This window comes from Poeciliopsis prolifica, unplaced genomic scaffold, assembly GCF_027474105.1.
Source record: "Poeciliopsis prolifica strain line A6 unplaced genomic scaffold, Auburn_PproV2 SCAFFOLD008, whole genome shotgun sequence".
Taxonomy (NCBI): domain Eukaryota; kingdom Metazoa; phylum Chordata; class Actinopteri; order Cyprinodontiformes; family Poeciliidae; genus Poeciliopsis; species Poeciliopsis prolifica.
The window spans coordinates 15,736,548-15,759,460 of record NW_026562383.1 but is presented as its reverse complement, the minus strand read 5'-3'; the positions used below and the strand labels follow the sequence as shown (position 1 = coordinate 15,759,460).

Sequence of the window (22,913 nt, the reverse complement as noted above, 5' to 3'; positions counted from 1 at the left end):
TTTGATTTATTCATATCCACTTTTTTTACAGCATATCTATTTCTGCGTACTGCGTAGCGTTTCCCACATTCTGTTCATTCAGGACATTATGACTATGGTCTTTTGGTATAATTCATGAAACATTAAGCTTTTTGTGATCATCTTGGGCTATATTGAAATGAATGGAACATCCCATATTTCTAAAATAGTTTGACAACTTTCCAGTGATGGTCAACTTACTTCTGACAGCATTTCATTGTTTCAATTATATATAATTCCTGACAAAAAAATAAAACAATCATAAAAACATTCTTTTTTTTTTTAGTAAAATGAGCACAAAAAAAGAGTCTAGTTCAGATTGAACAAGCAAAGAAGATTTTATTTACAAACAAACAGGCTAAGCTTGTCACCCATAAGTCTTTACTCACAGAGTACGCTGAGTGCATCATACAACAGTATCTTTGGGCTTGCAGACAGAAAGAAGCCTTTTTCTTTTACTTTAAAAACAACACAATCAATCTTTCTCTGATGAAAATCACTTTTATGATCACTACACCTCGAAACACCATCTATCTGTATAGCAGCACCAAAAAGGAGATTTTAGTTTACACTTCTAATGCAGTGACCTCTCTGGTAGTGCATGAGACATTTTAAAGACTTATTAAGAACAGATGAGTAAAAGTAATTGTTACACAGCTGAAGTTGATTAAAAACGGATTAAGAAGCTGCACGTTTCAAAGCAACACATTCAAGTTAAAGCAAATGTTTGATCTGACTTTTCTGCGCTCCCTGCCAGGGCGCTTGTTTTAAACGGATTCCTCACAGAGGTCATCGGTGGTCTAAAAACAAACAACTCTTTTTGCCCATAGGAACCCTGGTGTCTTGTTCAAGGACACTTCAGCAGAGAAGATATATTTGCATCGTAACGCTTCCCCCTCCACGTCCGAGCAGACCACTGCCAGCCCTGTCTGCTGGTTAATGGCATTTTTAGCACGCGTTAACAGCTCCCGCAACAAAGCACCGTAAATGTGCCAGCAATACACTCTAACATAGAGCACAGGAAATCTGACACCGATAAAAGCGTGTCTGGCCTCAGGGAGTCCGTAGCAAACATTTAAGTGGTAGAAAACGATCTGAAGGGAAAAGAGGCTGCATCTTCTTTGCCTGTGTACAAATACTAAGAAATGTCCATGCAGATTTCTCTGGCTAGAAAGTGTTCTGACAGGATCAAAGGTCCAATTAAATTACACATGTTTAGCTTATTGTTCTTCTGGGTTAGTTCCCAAGATGGGTAAAAAAAATCTTATGGTATGCCAAAAAGTGCACTTTCATTACAAACACTTGCAAAAAGATGAGTCACTTCCGAGGAATAACAGTCCTGGTAGAAACAGCAGCTTTAAAAAAAGGCTTCTGTTTGATATTTTAATGCTGCTGAAGAGGTAAGACAAGATTTATGAAGAAGCAAAACAATATTAAAAAAAAAAATGTTCGCCTAATCAACAAGAGAAAATGTACTTGAAGTAAAGCAGATGAGATACAAACTGGTAAGAAGTCCATGTAGTGATAGTAAATATCAAAAAATAAAAATAAGTCTTTTTGGCAAATCATAGTGAAATGAGATAATAGAAAGGTTTCATCTGTAGTGATCAAAGGAGGAGGAGGATGAATCCTGGCAGGTTGGGAGGGGGCAGGGGGTGAATCAGGAGAACCCAGCTGCTGTCCTCCTGATGGTTTACCAATGCTAAGAGGTCTGCAGCAGGCGTCTGTAGTGAGGCATGATCTCGTGTTCGGGCAGGTGCAAGTTGAACTCCAGTGCAACCAAGACGGGAAACTCGAACGCTATCAGCTCTCTGCGGTTCACCCGGAATCGCTCCTCCAGTTTCTGCAGAGAGAATTCGCATGAGAGGACACTCAAGTTGTGGATCTCTGCAGCTCCTCCAGCATTTCCATGGCTTCTCTCATTATTGCTGTCCTCACCAGTCTGTCAGTTTAGGTGGGAGATTTGCAGCTGTGCTTGTTCCAATTTTATTATGGATCTATCTACTGTCTTAGATTAAATCTATATTAAAAACCTACCTGTTTAGAATTGCTTTTGAAACACAATCAATGACACATTAATCAATGAATGTATGTTCAATTGTTGACTGTGTGTTCCATAACTTTGTATTTTTGTGTTTTTATGACTTAAAGCATTTTGAAATGCATTGCTGCTGAGATGTGCTATATTGACAAATCAATAAATAATCAGTATTTTAATTCCAGAAAGCTGTTAATAAACATTTCCAATAAGCATTAAAAGGTTGTATTGAATCAAAGTGCAACAACATTGAAAGTTCAGACCTTAGATATGTAAAACACATTCTTTTAATAGTATGTCCATTTTTTTTTTTCAGCCAACAGGAAAAAAAAGAATCAAATGTATTGTAAATATGTTATTTGTAAGAATTTTGAAAGCCATGAATTCATTCAACTCCACAATTGTGTACTACTTTGTGATGGCGTGTAGCAATGGTTTCTAATCAAAACTCCCAGGAGTTTGGTCCTGCAACTTTAAACTGAATCCACCAAGTTTACTCAGAGTCCTGCTGATGACCTCATTATTGGATTCAGTTCTAGGACACCTGCCCTCGATGACTGAAGTTTGGCACCCGTAATCTAGTTCATAAAATGATAAAATGTGATAAAGTTCAACGGGGACTTTCATATTAAAAATGTTCACATGCGAAACTCATCTTTAAAACCTCTCATTTTAATTCTTCCTGTTTGTGCGCTGCTTAGCTGGGTTAAAATTGCAAATGTACGTCTTGCAGCAAACTGGTCACTTCTGCTAAGCTGGAGAACGTTCAGAAACACCTTGGCTGACATACATCCATCAGTATTTTTCCTCAAAATGTATAAAACCAAATGATGTTTCTGTTCCTTTTCTGCTTGAGCTTTATGAGCAAACATATGAACATCCTTACATTTACCCCTTTAGACTTATTTCACCAAATAAATCAGTGAGTAATTTTTGCTCTTCCCTCAGCTGTATCTGCCTGTACATGTTAGCTCCTGCTTTAGCTTGATTTCTCTCATTAACCAGCCTGCAACTGGTGATGCAACTGAATGCACTAAAAAGCCACCTCAGCTGACTTTATAATTATTTTTAGAAGTCTGAACCTGTCCCCTATTAAAGGATCTCTACATGAGAAACTGAAAATATTTGTTTGCTGGTTGTGTGGACGAGAAGACCTACATCGATAAGATGCTTGACCTCGTGCTTCTTAAGATCACCGCCAATCTTGGCTGCCAGGAGGACGCAGGCTCCAGCGCACAGTTTGCGGTTTTGTTTGTTCAGCTTGCCTTGAAGAACGAGTTTTTCGAAGTAGACGAAAGCCATGGCCACAGTCGGCTCCTCGTACCCGCATTCGTCCTGGGCCAGTTTTTTTATCTCTCTTTTCAAGCTGTGAAAAAGTTTAAGTTTGGAGTAAGAAGAGGATAAAAAGCCAATACTGCCTCATGCTAATTTAACTTCAAATGCAAAAAGAAAAGAAAGCTTAAATTCTTGACAATCTGGTTGGTTTACCTCCGTATCTTGCTTAGAGTGAGACGAATGTGGGGGAATTTCTCCTTGAAGGTCTCGTTCATGTCCTTCTTCAGGTCAAAGGGCTTGACGTATTCGATGACCGTGGTCTGGAAGGCCAAAGAAAAGAAACAGAGACAGTGTCACCAGCGATCTTTGTGGATAACTTAATGTACTCATGTGTACGTGTTGGATTTCAAAATCTGATGAAGAATCTCTCTGGACACTGGTTTTACCCAGGACACTTAAAAGACAATCTGGGACACTGATGTTTTAAAAATGTGAGAGAACCAATGAGCAGGTGAATGCTTCAGTTTGTTGATAAGAACCTTGTTTTATTTGCTAAGTCTTGTCAATAAAACAACAGGTTACACCAGCTGCTAAATCTTTGATATAATGAATAATGCAGTGCAAAAGTGCCACTACCTCCACCTTTTTTTTTTTTATCATTACTTTTTGTCACATTGCAGTCACAAACTTAGATATTGGAATTTTTTGTTGTAGACAAACAATTAAATGCAAAATTATATAGTTAAAGGAAAATATAAATTTTTATTTATTTATTTTTACAAATAATGATTTTGGGTTTCTATAAGTTGTGTTGCCTAAAATTGATAAACTAGAAATTCTTCAGCAACCATTTACTTTACACATAATTCAGTCCTCCTCTAATCTCTGTACTTTTGTTTTTAATCGTACATCTATTAAGAACTACAACCACGCTTCTCTACGAAGTACCCCATGCTCTTGAAACACAGAGAATGCTCTTGTTCCATTCCAGTAGTAAACACAATAGCCATTGTTGTTGGACGCTGGCTTTTGCTATCGAAAGAAGAGAGACTGGCCCTGACTAACATTATAATTATATCAGTCCTTGTTGTTCATTTCAGCAAGTCAGAGGAAAAAAATATGGAAAGTAGGACAATATAAGGAGGGAGTTTAGTCCTCTATTCCCTTTTCCACAATAAAACATCCGCTCTTTTATGAGAAAAACGGAGATGATCTAGTTTTGAAAGCTGCTAAACAATAGCAGAGATAAAATGTTCTATTTACTGCATGCCTTTGGGTGGGAAACAGAATCACTGGCCTTGATGATTAGAAATTGTCTGAAAATATTCCAAAAAAAGCTGATACTTTAAATTGTTTTTTAGGAACAAACTGCAGACAAATATTTCCGGTGTTATTCTTCCTGGTGAAGATAGGGCATGCTGAGCACAAAAGGTCAAAAAATAACTGCAGTGGAATACTGAGGCTACGTGTCGAAGCGGAGACGAGCCTCTTCCTATTTGTTTTGAATGAAAACAAACTTCCCAACCCGCTCAGAGGCTGTTGTTGCTGCTGCTGCTGCTTGTAGTGCTGCATTAGAGGCAGTATCGCCTCACCATGTAAGAGGGAAAGATGAGCACTCTCTTGTGCTTTCCACAGGGCCACTGTGGGTCATCCAGCAGGTTGGGGTCATACTCGCGAAAGTCTCCAAAGTCATTCCCTGCAGTGAGGACCAACAAACAAAACAACATGAGCTTAAAGCTGGAGTTTGCGTGTGAACGGCTTCCTTTAAGAAGAGTCTAAGTTCACTCGCCTGTGTCCAAGCTGCTCTGGTTGCTGTTGGCTCTGCCCAGACTGAGGCTGCGGTGGCTCGCGTTTCGAGACTGAGAGAAGGACGAGGTGGAGTCAATGGTGTTCCTTCGACCGCCCAGAACGTTGGTGGGATACAAGAACTGGGTGTACGAAACAGTCTGCAAACAAAAGAGCGTTTATCTGAATAATAAAATACCAAAAGGTTTCTGAGGTGGAATGATAAACTCCAGACATCCCAGCCGATTTCAATACCAGAGAAATTTGCTTTCAGTGCTGTAGAGAAAAAATAAGCAAACATAGAAATAATCAAAATAGATGGGCACAGCAGATCAAGCTCCCATATTGATACTATAAGCTTGATGTTTTGGTCCCACAAACCTTCTTCAGACTAACAGCAGTGTGCCTGAAATGCCACACATGACAAAACCTTATTTTATGATTTCTACAGTAGATATTTATGATCCAGGATCCAATACAGTGGATTTTTGAATGTGCATATTGCTTAAACAATATGTAAAATATTTAAGCAATATTTTGCACATCACTTTTTGATATACAGTAGATACATTTGATATTGCATACATTGATATGCGTATGATGCAACATAATACAGAATCAAAAAGAATAACATGCTTATTTACAGTTTGTCCCGAAATGTTTTCATCCCATTTACAACTGCCTTTACATTAGTATGTCTGGGGAGCTAGTTGATTTATTTAAAATATCTATATGAAGCATCCTACAAGCGGATCCATAACATCTAAACTTTTTCACATTTTGTTTATTTACAACCACAAACTGAAATAACTTTTTTTTATTATTTTGTACTTGTGATAGACCAAAGAGAAGGATACATGATTTATATTTGGGGGTTTTTTTTTCAACCAAGTCAAATACATATCTGAAGAAGTATTTCATATATTTGTGATAACCTCCCCTGAGGCAATACTTCAGAAAAGAAACTTGAGCAGCAATTACAGCTCAAAGTGCGCTGGGCTTTTGCTCATCTCGATAAAGAAGATTTCTGCTAATTTTTCTGTGTAAAATAGCACAAGCTCTGTCAGATTCGATGGACATCGTCTTAAAAGCATTTTTTTAAGTGGTGCCATAGATTCTGAGTTGGATCTCATTCCTGCAGGACATCAAGCTCCTGGAGGACCTGTGTTTCTTTGAAGTCCTTGATCTAAACCTCAGCTGTCAAAGTTTTTCTAAAAGTTTAACTTTTGTCTCAGTCTCAAGTCTTTTACAGCCTCTGACGCGTATTCGTCCACTCATCGTCCCAAAAACTCAGAGAAGCTTCCCTCACCCTTTTGAAGAAAAGGCAGTTTCACACCATGATGCAGCCACCATGTTTTTAGAGAAACATGGTGGTGATGAATAGTTTTATGAGCTGAGGAGTTTTCATTCCATAAACAAACAGTTTATGGAATGAAATTTAACTCTGGTCTAGGCAGACCAAAGCACTTCCTTCTACATGTTCGTTGTGTCCTGTATATGGCTTGTGCCAGACTTCAATCACTTTCTGCCAATAAGTCTATGTTTCAACAACGGCTTTGTCTTGAAAGTCATATTTGTGGAGTGAGCAGCTAATGATGTCCTGTCAGGTAGATTTTATTAGAAGCAGGCTGAATATAGACGCAACGTACAGAGAACATTTTTTAAAAACCATGAATCATTTTCTTTCCACTTCACAATTTTAAAATACTTCGTGTTGGTCTATAACTCAGGATCCCAATAAAATTATTATGGTTGTAAGGTGACAAAGTGTAAAAAAATGTAAGGTGTATGAAAGCTTTTCAAAATATTCCATACCTTCAAATCCAAGTCAAGAAGACAAGTTTAATCTTCGCAGATCTTTGCTGGTTTCTCACCTTTCCATCTGCTCCCAACTCCACTCCCTCCAGTCCAATCACCATTTCCTTGGCACTTACGCCTCCTGACGGGTGACGCTGACGCCCTTCCGCCCTTATGTCCCTAGTGAGCACAAGAGTTTTAGAGCTCTCACCAAACAAATCGTGCTGCAGCTTCATCCAACCCCCACACTCCCTCCCTCTTGTTTTAGCCCTGCTCCATCTCATCTTCCATACACACTTCTGCTTTACACAAACAGACCCAGAATCGATCTGCTCTCATTGGCTGGCCTAGTTTCCGTTAACGGCTCGTGTTTTCAGGAGCTTTTCGGAGCACTGTTAAATAAATTGTGCCCTGGGGAGGCAGGATGGAGGAGAAAACTAAGCCAAACTCTGTCAGCGCTGCCTCACCCAAGTCTGAGATGCCATACTGATGTGGGAGTGTGTCCTAAAACAGATGGCTGCAGAGCCCAATGTGTGTCAGTGGGGCAATGTGTGGGCAGGTTGAGACTATGCACATGCTGAATAAGCTAAATATTTCTGTGAAAAGATTGTGCACAACACACAATACCCATAGTGATGTCTGTAAATACTTGTTTTCTGGCCACACACCAGTGGAACAAACATTTGTTTTACTGGGCTTAAAATAATTAACTATTTATAGAAAATTCATTGCAGTCTTTTCAATAAATATATTTTTTGTTATTTCCAAGTAAGTTGTTCGATTGCAAACTAATAAAAAGTAGCTTAGTAACTAGGCAATAAATCACTCTTACTTTTAGTATCCAAAGCAAACAAACAACCCATGGCTACAGCCAAATTCATTTTTCTCTTATGTTAAGCACAAATGCACAGCCAAAGACACGTGCCAACACCATCCTGATTGTCTTCTGAACCCTTATCGTCCCTGGTTCAGTCTTGTTTTCTGTTTAACTCTGTATCCTTATGCACACATATAAATCCTGTGTTTTGGCGACACATGGCATCTAATCAGTTGCAATAAAAACTGTGTTATCAGACAGACAAGCAGGGCAAGGCACAATGTTGACACGTCGCAGGAAAGGAGATCCCACTGCAGCATGGCAGCTTTAACCAAATAATAACAAAGAAATGTGGAAAAAGATTGATGGATACAAGCAAGAACATTTAAAGAACAAAGATGAAAAATAGAAAAGTTTCTCTTTTGTTATTCTGAAAATGAACAATGAATTAATGAGAAGAAAAAGTTATTCAGCAATATGCATAAATCTCAGGCTTTATGTAATCTGTTTGTTAGTGTTTCAGTTCTTATGTCAAAGCAAGCTTTAAAATAAGTGAAATCACAAGAAACGTAATAAACAGCTCTAACTATTAGATATTTCAATAAACACTTTACAAACTGTCATATAGAGCGGTCACAACACCAAGTACAGGAGATTTGAGCTTCTTCAACTTTACCTGTAAGAGCATTTATTGCCAACATCTGAATAAGTTTAAGGCTTTTACATAGGATTACATTTCCACCACAGCCCACAACCAACAGTACAGCCCAACGACCCAGAGCATAAAAACATGATGCAGAATATGTGGTTATTTGATTTCCCTCAGCTCAACCTAAAACTTGACGTTTATTTACTCGTCATTTTCCTATAAGAACAGATGGACTCTTGATCTAAGGCGGCGAGTTCAGTTTTGTATGTTCTGCCATCATTTTCCCCAAATGCAGACCGTTACAAGCAACCTATCTCATCTAAGCAGGGGCTTGTAAATCCTGCCAGAACGGGGGTTGTGGCCAAGTCAATGTCTTGGGCAAATGGTCTGGACTTCCTTAGATAGAAAGAAAACTTAAAAAAAAAACAAAAAAAAAAACTACCTTTCATAGCATTGACACAAAACATTTTAATCAAAATGTTTAACATGATCTACTAGCAGAAAGGCAATACTAAAATTATATAGCAAAGTAGTTGTACTGCTGTAATTTTATCTATAATTTAATTGACTGTTCGTGTAAACAGTTGATTTTGAAATGGTTTTGTTGCTGTAAGAGAAGGAGAAGTTTTGAAGCTCTTTTTCAGCCACCTGATGAACAGTGTGCAGCAAAGTGATTGGGGAGGGCAACATGAAAGCAAATATTCAGAGAAGATGCACATACAGCCAGAGACAGCTCTTGTTCTTCCGGCACCGTCTGTCTTTCGACCCAAGGAACAGTAGATTTTTGCAACCAGAACTTTAGAACTCTGATGTACCAAGATGATGTTTCCCTGCAAAAGCCTAAATAACTATATTTAAAAACAACCATTTCAACTGTTTTAGAGCTAAATGATTTTTTTCGACACATAGCATAAATTTTTTTGTACACTAGCAAAAATTATGTCAGTACAATTTTAGTGCATAAATCAATGATTTCAATATGGCTTTTCTACGATACACAGATGCAAGCTTAAACGGGTGAATTAAAAGAGTGAATAAAATAATAAAATTTATGGTAAGAACTTAAATGTGAGAAGGACATGCTGATCTTCAGTAGAGCTCTTTTTGGAGTTCATTCGTACCGCAACATGAAAGCAAATATTCAGAGAAGATGGGTTACTGTTAAATCTCAGTCAACAGTTTCAACTGAGTTGTCTGATGCAATTCTCTTCAGCACAAAACAAGCTGCAGATGTCTAACTGAAAACTGCCAATATGCTTCAAAAAGCAGGCAAACGTGCACTCTGACAGAGCAGAGGGGGCTTATTAACCTTTGACCCCACACTGACTGGTTGGCTTAGGGCATTCCACAAATACTCTGAGCCTGTTGTGCTCTGCACTAAACCTCAACATGGAGCTTTTCTTTCTGTGCATTGTATTCTCGGTTGTTTACCTGCCCTGTTTCCCTTTCCGCTTCCTCTAAACCGTGTCACCAGATAGGGATCAGGACCAGTTTTGCAATACAGCTGATCTCTATGCAAACCAGGCAGAACCCCTTTATATTGAATTCTAAAAACAGAAATGTGCTGACTAGAAATCAGCTCTTCTATATAGAGGAGATCTGTACAATTGGTAGAGAAGAAACACAAAAGCATGACTTAGAATTAAGCCAACTAGTAATGCAGTATTATTGTTTCAAGCTTAAAAAGATGATAGCTAAGAGGAGCTATTACCCCAGGAATAGTAAACAGAATGGACAGCAAAGCCAGCTATGGACAAAAATAATGTGTGGGGGGGAAAGGATGAGAGCCCACAAGCCACCAGAGCAATTATGACAAAAAGCAACAGAGGCAACAAGCAGAAAAGCTATCTAGTCTATTAATACTTACACATGTATGCACACAATTAAGCCCTTGAAGCCATTTTCAGCCCACTTTGTATTTATGACACCATCATGATAAAAAAAAATGCATCGGCCAAAAACAAGCTTTGAAGATAGAGCGTATCGACAAAGGAGAAGTATGGGGGGAAAAAGGAAAGAGGGAGCACAGGGTGGGCGGAGTCATAAAAAGTACGGCATGCCGTCTGATACATACCCTGCTTGGCTACAATCTTGATAGGGCAGGACAGAAAATACACTATAGAAGGATCTTCTGCCACTGACAAGGACTATCCTATGAAAAAGAAAATGGTGAACAAGCTAATGAGCATCTATCTGGCGAAGATCCACAGGTTGAAGTTGGAGAGAGATGACAGGTAAAACATCAGAGTAAAGAGAAGATTGAAAACCTTCATTGTGAAACTTTAGTATGTGCCGTGTGTAAAAGCTTCGCATCACTACTAGTTCTCAATATTTCACTTCTAATGAGAACCAATACAGAATACCTTACAGTTTTACAGTATTCAACAAATCTTCAGATGCAAAAAAATGGTTTGTTGAAAGAAAGACCCCATACCTGACATAGTCAGAGAAATGCTGTTAAGTTTCTTGAAACATAATTCAAGAACAAACGGTTCATAAAATGAAAACGTTAGCTCCTGCTGAGTGTATGCAATACAGAAAATGTCAAAGACATTTTAACCTAGCTGTTTTATGGCTATACCTGAAAAATGCTAGAGACTCAAAAACAGATGATGCTACCCCAACACTGGGCTTTTAACAGCATGATGTACTATATTCTGAAATCTTTTCCAAAATATTCTTTATAGAATAGGTGTCTTTAAGTCCCTATTGGTTCTAGGGTGTCTCATTCCAATCCAAAGTATTGAAACAGCAATCAGATCAGGACATTTGGAAATGTCCCGACAAGAACGATCCAAGCTGAATTGGACAGCTTTTCCCCCCAGAATAAATAAAATCAACGTTTTAAAACAGCTTTATGTTTCCTCAAGTTATCTTCTTCTGATATTAAAAGATGAATCATATAAGTGAGAAAAAAGTAAAAACAAAAATCTGTAAGAGGAAGAAAATGCTTTTTAACTACATTGTATGCAACTAATAGATGGTTTCAACAAACAGCATTTCCCTGAAAATTGTCAGACATGAGGACTGTAACAAAAACAAATGAGAATAAAAAAAGAAAACTTCTTCAGAAAAGCAAAATTGTTGCTTAAAGAGTTTATATGGTAAGTCAGTAATTAGAAAGAAACATGATGCATTTTTCCAATGACTGATTGTTCCCATCAAAGCTGACCAAATCTTTTGAAAACATGTCAAATCCTTCTTCAAGAATTTCTTCTCATAGATAGTCTATCAAATAAAATCCAGTCCGTAAACAACACCAGTACCAAGTTTCCAACTTCTTTGGCAAATTAATTAATACTAAGCATATGAGGGCAAGAATGAGTTTTTCTTTAAAAACACAAACAAAGTCACCATCTTTTCGAACAAGCTGTGGACAAAATTTCTTCCTTTGTATAAGTCAAATGTTCAGTAATGCTCTAAAATAGAACACAACCTTGTGTCTATTTGGATGAAAGACCAACATTCAACTAGATCTCAAATCTTCATGAGACAACCTGACCAGCAATAAAATACTGAATCTCTGAAATAGTATGACTGAGTGTGTATTCAGTAATCGTTTGAAGATCAGCAGAATTTGTTTGATGTGAAGGATTTCTGTGCTGCAAACATGCTTAAGAGAACTGTGATACCAATATGTGATTCAGCATTCAGCAGTGAAACAGATTGTGCAATTTAACAGCGATCAAATAAAGATAAAAGAAAAAAAAAGTTCATTGGATTACATAAATGAACAACCGGATGGGATTTCCAGTTTTGTTTGTTTAAGAGTCAGAGCACCATGCTGTGAATGGACCGGGCCTGTAATGTGAGAAAAAGACCAAGCTGCACCTCATTGACTGGGGCAGCCTGTCATAACGCCTCTGTTTGACTTCATACCTTCCATTGTGCATATCGTGTTGCCGCATGTTCTTTATGAAGTGGATCTTCTTGAAGCTCTTTGGTCGGGGTGAACCCGATAGGGTTCGACATCTGAAATACAAAACAAATATAACAAGGAAAGAAAAAGGGGAAGGCATTTCTTGAGTTAATGTGGGGGGACTTCTGCTTGTACCTGCGTAAAGGAGCATTTTCCTCAATGTCTTCTAGAGTTTCTAGCGAGGAGCGCTGAGAGATGAGTCTCCTCCTGTGAAAACAAGCAGAAGAACGCAACCTTAAACTTGAGAGGATGCGAATTAAATTTACCCCATTGTATTAACACAGAACAAATTTGATTTTGTGGAATATCTCCAGCAAAATGACTATCAATATTTGACACAGCAAAGAAACTTAACTGAAGGTCAAACAATGTTAAATGCACCACAAAATGTTTTAGAAGCTAAAGAAGCAGCAAGGATCTAACTAATTAAGAAACAAAAACATTCCCAAAACATCAATTGTCGGCAAGAAGCAACCTTTTCAAGAAAACCTTATTGAACTAGAAATAATACTTTTATTTTTCAGTAGGTAGATTTTCAACTCACAATCTGGGACCTAAGAAGAAAAACTGTCACAATGTTCAAATATGTGTTTATTTATTGAAGTTATGTTGTCAACATAACATTCACCAAATAACTACATATTATAAATCATGCATCTCAAACTCAGATGAGTCTTTACATTTCTTTTGATTTTTTTCAACAAAAAACAAAACACACATTTCACAAATTAGGATATGTTCCAAAGAATCTAATTAAAAGATTGAAGCCAACTCTTAAAAAGAACAAAAAGAAATGAGTTGCTGAAATAATTAATTTTCTAATAATATTCCAATATATTGAACGTGACTGTTCATAACACTTAGCACCAATAAATGCATATTGACATGTGATGGTGGCTTTGTGTTCAACTAAGGCTCCAAGATATAAAGGAAACACATGATTGTTTGTTTCCACAACATAATATTAATTATTATCAAATGTTCTTCCTCCTTGTTTTCCCAACACCACATTTTCTGCATCACTCTTTAAGAGCAGAAGTATTTTTGTTGACAGAATCTAAGCATCAAGTTTCTACATCTAGGAGAGTCAAGCCAACTGTTACCAAATGATGGTAAATATAAAATGACAGAAGAATTGATGTTTTTATAAAAGTTACATTAAGAAATATTGTAAAAAATTAAACTAAAAACAAAGCAAAGGTAGAACTACAACCAGGCAAATGCCTTTAATTGTTTACTGTTAGTACAAAGAGGTCTTTGTTGAAAAGTTATAGTTCAGAATGCAACTAAACTCTCACATAAAAAGGTAAAAGATAAATAATGACAGTTGATTAATTGCCAAACGATCATGTCTACTATCTGTTACATCAACACCAAATACTTTAGTGGTCAGTGATCTCCTCAGTCTCATAAAGAGCACATAGTATTTCCCAGGATCAGAGCTGCTAAGAGGATAACGAGCTGGCTCCACAAGCCTTTTGTGTAACACATTTGGTCACAGATGGCCTTTATTTCACACTTTAGCTGCTTGACTAAATTCTGCTGCTGCAATGCTTTTAGTATGTGATCAGCTGCCAGTTTCAGAAAATAAAACCCACATGTGAAATCTAAGTATCCCAAAGCAGTTCCAAAATTAGGTTATAATTGCATGATTAGCGTCACAGAAACAATGCTGTCTAACAATTTAGTCTGACTCAAAAGTTTTACAACACCCCAAGATTTAAACAGTGAGAAGTTAACCCATTAATGACCTGAAGAACTGAAATACTACATTTTTCTTCTGACTTCGGTTAGAAAAAAACAGGGAGGAACTGATCCTGTCTGAAAAGCTAAATGTGAAATAGTGGAGCAGAAATTAATAAATGTGCAAGATAAATGTGTTTGATGGTATCCAGAGCAAAGAAAAAAAAAAAAAATACAGACCATCAATCTCTGATAAATAAAAAAAATGCTCTGAATTTTTTTTTTATTGAATCTAAGTTCAAATAACTAGAAAGAATTGAAGAGACATCCACTGGGGCTTTGCTTATGCGTCATAATAGAAGAGTGCCTGGCCTGACCCCTGACCCAGGGCGGAAGGAGACTGGCCATGTGATTTATGGCCAGTCTTTAATCATCCTCCTCACAGACACGAAAAGGCAAAGTAATGATCCATGGCTGCAGCCTTCCTCCAGGGGCATGGTTTCCTTCACTGAATCACTTTAATTATGGAATTGCCTAATCTTCCAAAAAGCCACTGGAGCCATTTCAAATTATACTTAGCTTGACATTTTGCAATGCATTTGTAACTAAACAGTGACATTTTCTCAATTTCTACACAGTTTGTTGCTTTGGTGAATTAACCTTTATCTTTTTATTCCTGCAGCCTCAGGACTAATCAATGTCTGATTAAGGAAATGTTTCTTCTAAGTAGATTTTGCAATATCTGTTGCATGCACAAAAAGCTAATTTTGTCCCTGTTTGTCTGACTGGTTTGCTGCTCTCAGTAACACAGAGATAAGGACAAATAGGTGAATTTCCCATATGAAAGTTTACTGTCAAACTAACATGATATTGGTTGGTTTTTAAACAATAATGTTGAATATCTTGTAGATCGATTACAGGTTACAATATGCTTTTTCGGCTTTTTTATTGAGTAACTTTTGACTGATTGAAGTAGACTTTAATATTACATTAAACCATATTGGAATGCCTGATTGGATTTAATCCGTCTGTATGTTTGCACTGTAGTGACAAAACCGATCTTGTTAGGAAATGGTTACAACAAATAGTCTCTTCTGTGAGACACTTTGTCCACTTCCAACTCAAATCTCTGTAAATAGAAAACTTTGAAAAGCTATTTATTAGCAAGCCGACCATGATGTTTCCTGTTTGCTTTGCTTTGTCGCAACTCCAGTTTTTATACTTGAACTCTGATCCAACCACTGCGGATGAACAGCTGGTGTTCTTAATGCAAAAGATGTTTTCTTGGCCAGCACAAATCCTGGAGACAAAAACAGCATGGCCACTCATTCATTCTCAACACAACTCTAAGAGCAAGGGTCAGAACAATCAGTGTCTAGCCTTTCAGTTAGACATTAACTGGTTTGAAAATGGCTTGTAGCCTCCAGTCTCTTTTAAAAAGTCCCTGTTATTGTTGCCTAAGGTAATTTTGTCCAAACATGACCTCAATTCATGCAGCATCACATCAAATCTGATATGAATGCAATGAAATGATCTTGTAATAAAATGTGCATAAGAGGGATTTCCAATCCTGCTCAGTGGTGAGCAGGAGGTGAACATAGAGTTCTAAAACAACAGAGAGCTGAAAGTGGAGATTAGAAGGTTTCACACGTACGACCTGTTGGCAGCTTGCCACAGGACATGGTCTTCCATTTTGCAACAGAGTAAAAGTAAATGTTAAGGTCTGGATTTATTCATACATAGAAGGCCCTGCCAAGGGGAAAAAAATATTTTATTCATCCAACACAGTTGGATGAATAAAAGACATCTAGGTGTTTATGTTTACGCATAAGAAACATGAAAATGAAAAAAAATCGTCGATCATCCATCTTAAAAATACTGGCTCCAATTTTTACGTTCTGTGGAGAAGCAGAGGGGATCTTCTTGGTTCTGAACCATGTAGTTAAAATTACTTAAGAGTTTTATTTGAGATTCACACCATGTGAAAGGGGAACATTTTTTCTACATTTTGCTGAATAAATTATTGACATGTTGTTGTTATTAGTCTGGCGACAATAAGAACTTGTTTACAAAATGTGTGAAATGTTGGAACTCAGCTGAACAGTAGAATGGCAGGAAAAAGTAACATGCGATGGAAACATTAAGCTGATTTTATAAAATAGTAAAATATGTCAAAAAAATTTAAATCACTTAGCGATTACTTAAAGTGCAAATTGTGCTTTTGCACAAACTTATCGAGAAGTAAACTTTCAGAGAACAGCATCTGTGAATGAACTCAAATTATTTTTTTTATGAAAAGAAAATTTTAAGAATGTAAAAAAAACTTATAAAGTTAAAGCATGCATTTATTTAATAAGAGGAATATTGTAAAAGCTAAATGGTTAAAAAGCACAACTATGAGAAATGAATTGGTGATTTAAAAAAAAAAACTACAATAATTCTCACATTCAAAAAAAAAAAATGCTTATAGTTAAACACATGCTGGACCTTGTTACACTGTCTCATATTGAGCTCCTAGGGGACATTCTGACCATATGTTTTACAGCCCAGACTTGCAAGACTCTCTGAAGGAAAATAAAGTCTTCTTATATACTCTGTGATTATGCCAACCATGACCTCACCATGCAACAATCAACCTCATAACCAGAGGTATGTGACCTAATCACACAAAACACGAGCGGACTATTATGTTGGCTCATACTCCCTTGTTTCCAGCCAGTTTGTTAAATCATTGAAAGTACAAGTTTCTGGATTACTGCCGTTTGGTGTGAACAAACTAAAAACAAGATGTGAGAAGCTTTTGTCTGAGTGTGATGGCAGAGGAAAAGACAAATAGCAATAATTGTTCTACACCTCCAGCATACAGCACCAGATGGGCAATGCTATTTTTAAAGTTTGGTTCTTGGTGCGCTGATTTATGATGAATATATACTGAAGAGGGCAAAGAACCTAAAGTTAATCATCATATTTTCGCATTAGATTCTGAGGGTTTGAAGAAGGCCCTGGCCTCTTGGTGAATCTATTCTGGAGACACATCAGAGCCTCTGCGACTTCCTGAATGGGAGCAGGACTTGAGGCCAAAATCTCTGAAGGGAGAGTGTGTCTCTAATTCCTCAGAGAGAGGAAGCGGAGAGCAGAAAATACAGAGCCAGGCTGCCTCTCAGAGAGCATGGGCATCCTGCCTATCCCAGCCGGGGACCTCTCGTCATGTTTCCACCAGCTGCCCAGGGAAAAACAAACCCGGCACTGTGTGGAGAGCACTCGTCTGTTCACGCACCCGAAGAACGTGGTCGAACTCCCACAGCAGGTTACTCATTTCCTGGCATTAGAATTCCTGTTATGCGAATGTCCTTCAAAAGCAGGACGCAGTCAAAGTTTTGCAACTTTATACTGAATTTGTTAATGGAGCAACTGAGGTTGTTGCGGGGTGAGAGTTGTAGGGTTCCTCAACAAGGCCAAGATGCAGGTCTCCATGAAGAATATCTTGTCTCTTCCTTGAATTTTTTTTAAAAGTAAGCATAAATTTAGTTTCAGCCCAAATAAAAGTTATTACTCAGTAAGGTGTAGGGGTCATAATGGACACTGGGAAATTTTTTATAGGCTAAATGGGCAACTATCAATCCTGAGATTTCTGGTCAGGGATTTAATTTGTTTTCTTAATCTTTGTCAATCGATATTTAAAGTTCAAATTTATGAATAGTGTAGTTCTTGTAAAAGTGTTCTAGTTGTCTTTTACCAAGCTATAAAAGGATTACAGGCAATTTTGTCACGGTGATTACACTTTTTAAAAATGATATGGTTACTACAAAGTTCAAAGGCAGGTGCAACTCCAATAAGCGTAAATTCTGTATTCTTTGAAGAAGGTAGAAGAACTTCAGTCTGGTTTACAATCCATTATTGATCATAGTACTCTGAAACTAATTAAAGCTGCAGTATTTAATGTTTAGAAAAATCCATTTTTTTATATATTTGTTGAAATTGTCACTATTGTACTGTCACTACAACATGAAACAAATGATCTGTGAAAAAAAGCATTACGCAGAACTGCACAGCTCCAGGTAAGAAACAACCAATCATGCCAGGAGGAAGGTCTTAGCGCCATCAATCACACTCATGTAAATGATGCTCCTCAATGTGTTAGTGTGTGTGTGTGCTTTGTTGCCCTGTGATTGTCTGGTGACCAGATGTACATCAGAAGATAGGCACCCCCCTGCTAGAACAAGTGGGAATGGGAGGATGAATGGATTGAGACATTCAACAACTTTATTGAATGCAACTTTTTTCCTAACATCATGTGTGTCCTGTGTGTTTTAGTTATATCACCTGATAACAGTGACTCTGCAACATTAGCTGCCAGTGAAGCCTGTCTATGACGTACCAGATTAGATCAGCCGGACATCTTTAAGATATAGGGCAGAGGTTTTAGAGGAGTAATATTTAAGAACACAGATTTAAAGATATTTGCGTAGTTATCATTATTGTCTGATGTAGTATTAACAACTGTAAGCTTCTTTTAGAATATACACAAATGAACTTTTCTCCCTGCATCTTCTCAACTTATTTCAAATGGTGTAAGTTTATTTCGGTATTATCATTCATCTTACTTGACTGCATATATTCATTATGCATGAAGAAAGATTGTGTTCAGACAATATAAATTGTCCTGCTGGAATTCAATTCCAGCTTCTTGCACTGATTTGTAAAAATAGATTCATGCAGTGTGGTACATTGGTTAGAATCTCAGCCCACATCAAAACCTGAAAGAGAGTTTTCCCGTCCTCACCATTTGCACAAGCCACTAAAAATGCATAGAACCAAAAATTATGTCAAAAAAAGTAGCGCTAGACTTTGGCAGCTTCTGTCCTCCACAGTTCTCTGCACAAACATTATGAAAATGTAAATACTGCAAGCTGAAAGACTATTCTTATTCAAAGTCATCTTTTGACAGCGATTTATTTCATGAGTGTTTGTTTCCTCATTCGCAGCACCTTCTGAGTCAGAACAACTGCAGAACGTTTAGGTATTTAGAGTTTTAAGCAAATTTTCCCCTCAGACTACAGCCTGATAGTTTGTGTAACTTCCACTCTGCCAAGAAGGGGAAATAACAGTTTACTGAGTGTTTCACCATAAACCAGAGCTTCCTGAAGAAGTGTGGCAGAGACACCAGAGGGTGGAGAGTATTTAGCCAGATGGGTGGGGTGGGGGTTTGGCCAGAGAGGCACTGAATGGAAAAAAAAAAAACAGCTGAGGAGAAAGGAGCTGAAAGCAGGTTGAGAGTCATTACAGGACTGACATCTGTCCTGCTTCTGTGGTCAGCCGAGACCCTCCCTCAATCTGTCCTCGAACACAAACATAAAGTAGACAGAAGGGGGCAAATAAGAGAGGCGCATAAAACGGCTAGCCCCTGCTACACGTGGAGTAGGAGAAGGGTGTAGAGTTACAGGATGTTCACGTCACACAGAGCAAAAAGCAAATGTGTGCGAAGCTGTTAAAGTCAGTTCCATGAAGAGAAAATCACAGTGAAAAGAAAGAAGCACAGAAAGCAAAAGAGAACAAAATAAAACTGAAACCAGCTGATTCCCTGTGGAGCCAATGAAGTTTGGTGAGTCATGGCCATGATTGCACCTGCATGGAGTGCAGCTGAACTCTCCTCCTGCTGTGCTTTGTTGTGTCCAAGCCAAGTGTGTTGCCTGGGACTGAGTGCAACTTTTCGAAGTGGCTGACTGTACCAAATCTTCACAGAAACGGGTCAGAATGTTCATTCATTCATGTGGAAAAGCAGGAAATGAAACAAGAATTGCTGAAAATTCCTTGGGTTTGATCCGGTTTCAAAAGATCTGTCAGAAGACATTGTAATTTGGTTACAAAAGAGCCAACTCGAAATGGAAACCTATGAAATAAAGCATTTCTTTTTCACCACTTATCTTAACCCCAATGGAACTTGATGTCTCTTTGTTGGGAGTTTTCTGTGTTTTCAACTTGTCACAGAAGGCTGACATCAGGTTTGTGAATGAAACCATATCTCACTAGAACGTGTCTGTTTACGAGCATGGAAGTTAGTGACATCTGAGATATTGGGACATTTTTCTTGGGAGTTCTTTTTTGTGAATGCTTACGCAATGCAAGCAGTTTATCCGCATTTTATTTCTTAACTTTGTCTTATCAAGACAAATTATTTAATTCAGTCAAGAATTAACTGGTGCACAAAGGACTGCTGCAGACGTGCTGATTGATATATATATACATAGTGAATATGGGACAACCACAACTAAAATATGCTCATAAAAGTCATATATGATGAAAATATTACTTAAAATGAATTAATAATAGGTTATTAGAGAAATTGTATGCTTTGGTGTAGACAATGGTAGAAATGACAGCTGATTTGACAACTGTGCAGATAATAATCACAAACAGCCGCCACCTGAATATTAAACCACAAGAGGTTTTTGCTGAAGAAGTTGACTGTCCACAGACTGCTTTATTCAAGAAATGTAAAGTTAAATGGAAGGAAAAAGTGTGGTGCAAAAGTTCAAAAGGAGCATGGATAACCACAACTGGGACGCGATTGCAAAGAACTGTTGAATCTTCCCCAAACATTCAACAGTTTGGCGAAGATTCACAAGGCTTGTACTGAAGCTGGACCGGTCATTATTTTTATATCTACTGTGTCACTTATAGGTTCTGTGTTTTTTTTTTTGGCTCCAACACATGAAAATATTTGTTATAATGGAAGTTTTGAAAATTTTGCAAACAAATGCTGTTTTAACTATCAGGCAGATGTGATGGTGACGTCCGTCAAGGCAGACAGAGAGACTGTCTAGGCGGGACCCCGAAAAATGAAATTCTGCTTTTGGAACCTTGGGAACGCTTGTGCCTTTTTGCACATGTGTGTATTACAAGTTGGAAACATCATTCAGTAAAAATGATCAAGAAACTTTTCACAGAGATATTATCAGACAGGTTGCAGTGCATTTCGCAAAACACCACAGAATGGTAAATGAGAATATTACATAAGACGACTTCAGTGTCCAGCAAGGGGGAAATTTATGAAAAATTAAGAAAAAAATTGTTATAGAAAAGCTTGCACGAGTGACCTGAACTGAATTGAGAGAATTGTAATGTCAAAAACATGCAACAGGGTAGATGCTGATTTTAACTGGATCACTACAAACCATGCAACCTTGAGCCACTCTTACAAAGCATGCAATGGGACAATGCATTCATCCAAAGGCACTTAAGAAGTTAGAAACACCAGTTGCTTTGCTTAAAAAGGATTACAAACACTGGAAATGTGAGAATGCAAAATATTAATAAGTAGGAAGCTAACAAGAAAAACAAAATACCAGGCGTGTTGCAGGGCATGTCTCCACACACCACTCAGCGAAGAAAAGCCATAATTTACATTTACCTTGACCTCTGCTGCTCTAGCTGTCCGCCCTCCAGGCTTAAGCTCGGGGAGAACTGCCTGGAGTAGGCGGCAGGAAGGATTCCCTGAGTGTAAGTCTGCAGCCTCCCTCTGGTTGCCACTGGGACCGCGGAGAAAGGCGAGTTGAACGTGGAGGGCATAAAAGCGTCGCCCTCCGTGTCTGCAGCCGCCGGGGCAGCCGCGGAACCCATCCCACAGCTGCCCCAGCTGGCGAGCCGAGCCTGGGTTGCTAAAGCCAGTGCCTGGGTGGCCGTGGTCGCTGCCGCGGCAGCCGCAGAGGCAGCTGCAGCCTCGGCGGTGCCAGCAGCGCCGTGCGCCCCGAAGCGCTCCAGAGAAACCAGGCTCTGTCTAGTCCGTGCTTCCAGCGAGTTATCCTCCTGGTTCTGATCGTCCGCATCGTCTTGCACGGGTCGGCCGTCTAAAGAAATGTTGCTGAGAAAGGACAGCGCTGCCTGCCTCCTCCTTGGGTCTATGCGTTTCCGTGTATGCTCAATGCTGGGGTGCTTTATCTGCTGAAGCGTGGCTGTGGATGTGTTGCTGCTCGTGGCAGCCGCCATGGTCCGCTCCCAGCGATCAGAGCGTCGATCTTACCTTGTGGACATGGATATTGTTCTGATCGTGTTTGTGTGGGTGAATGGAGGAGCCAGTCTTTTAAGTACATGCGTTTAACTGGGTGAAAACAGGGAGGTCACGTGTGTGCAGTATTGTGGCAGCACAGGGAAAATCTGGACCAATGAGCTTTGAGGAAGTCCAGTTTTTTTTTCTTTTCTTTCTTTCTTTTTTTTACCTTTTCCTGACTGCTGAAGCTTCTCTGTTCTCTGACAGAGCATGCCAAAAATTACATAAACTTTGTCAGGATATTTCCAAGCATGGATCAGATACATAGATTTTCCTGCTCCGTTGACAATTTATCTCCACTCATTTAAACAGTAAATCTTCAACACAAAGGTGATCAAAATTTCTATTTCTTGCAGTCAGGCTTTATTAAATATACCTCCTGCCTGCTTAATACTGACAAGGTACAGATGTTTGCACTGTGATCAATGGGCGCTGGCAGAATGGGGCCTGGCTGAGTTTGTTTTTAGAAAATAGATCGTTTTCTGAAACGTGCGAGTCAGCATCTCTGGAGCAACTGCGCCATCTATCTGCTTGACATGCTATGCAGTTTTTTTTGTTTGTTTGTTTTTTTTAAAGCGATTCACTGGCAGTAAGTCGCTTTAATATGCCATCTAGTAGTATTATTTGCAAAGAGGTTGTTAATGGATGAGAAGTTTTGTTTGAGGTGGCCAGAAGAGGGCCACTTATCTTTGTGTGGGCGCTTCAATCAAAAGCCAGAATTGACGTTCATAAGTTTTATGTAGGTCTTGTCTGATTTTAAAATTTAGGTCTGACTAAAAGTCTAATCTAAACTAATGATCTGTAACTTGATATCTTCAAGTACCTAAAAACATGTATGCCTAATGTCTTAGAAAAAGACTTTGTCAGTCCCTGAAAAATCTTGTG

General features: G+C 38.4%; 1 protein-coding gene across 2 annotated transcripts; it reads right to left on the bottom strand.

Annotated features, from left to right (window-relative positions):
- Positions 1-331: 331 nt before the first annotated feature.
- On the bottom strand, positions 332-22,115 carry cables1 (Cdk5 and Abl enzyme substrate 1). Of its 2 annotated transcripts, XM_055033715.1 has the most exons (10): positions 21,393-22,115; positions 12,434-12,505; positions 12,259-12,351; positions 10,454-10,531; positions 6,991-7,093; positions 5,121-5,277; positions 4,924-5,027; positions 3,545-3,651; positions 3,215-3,422; positions 332-1,861 (listed from the first exon to the last, which is right to left on the bottom strand). In XM_055033715.1, the coding sequence occupies exons 1-10, from the start codon at positions 21,965-21,967 to the stop codon at positions 1,721-1,723; spliced, it is 1,638 nt and encodes a 545-aa protein (XP_054889690.1). In that variant the 5' UTR covers positions 21,968-22,115; the 3' UTR covers positions 332-1,720. The 2 variants fall into 2 exon arrangements, with proteins under 2 accessions (XP_054889690.1, XP_054889691.1); XM_055033716.1 differs by lacking the exon at positions 10,454-10,531.
- Positions 22,116-22,913: the final 798 nt, after the last annotated feature.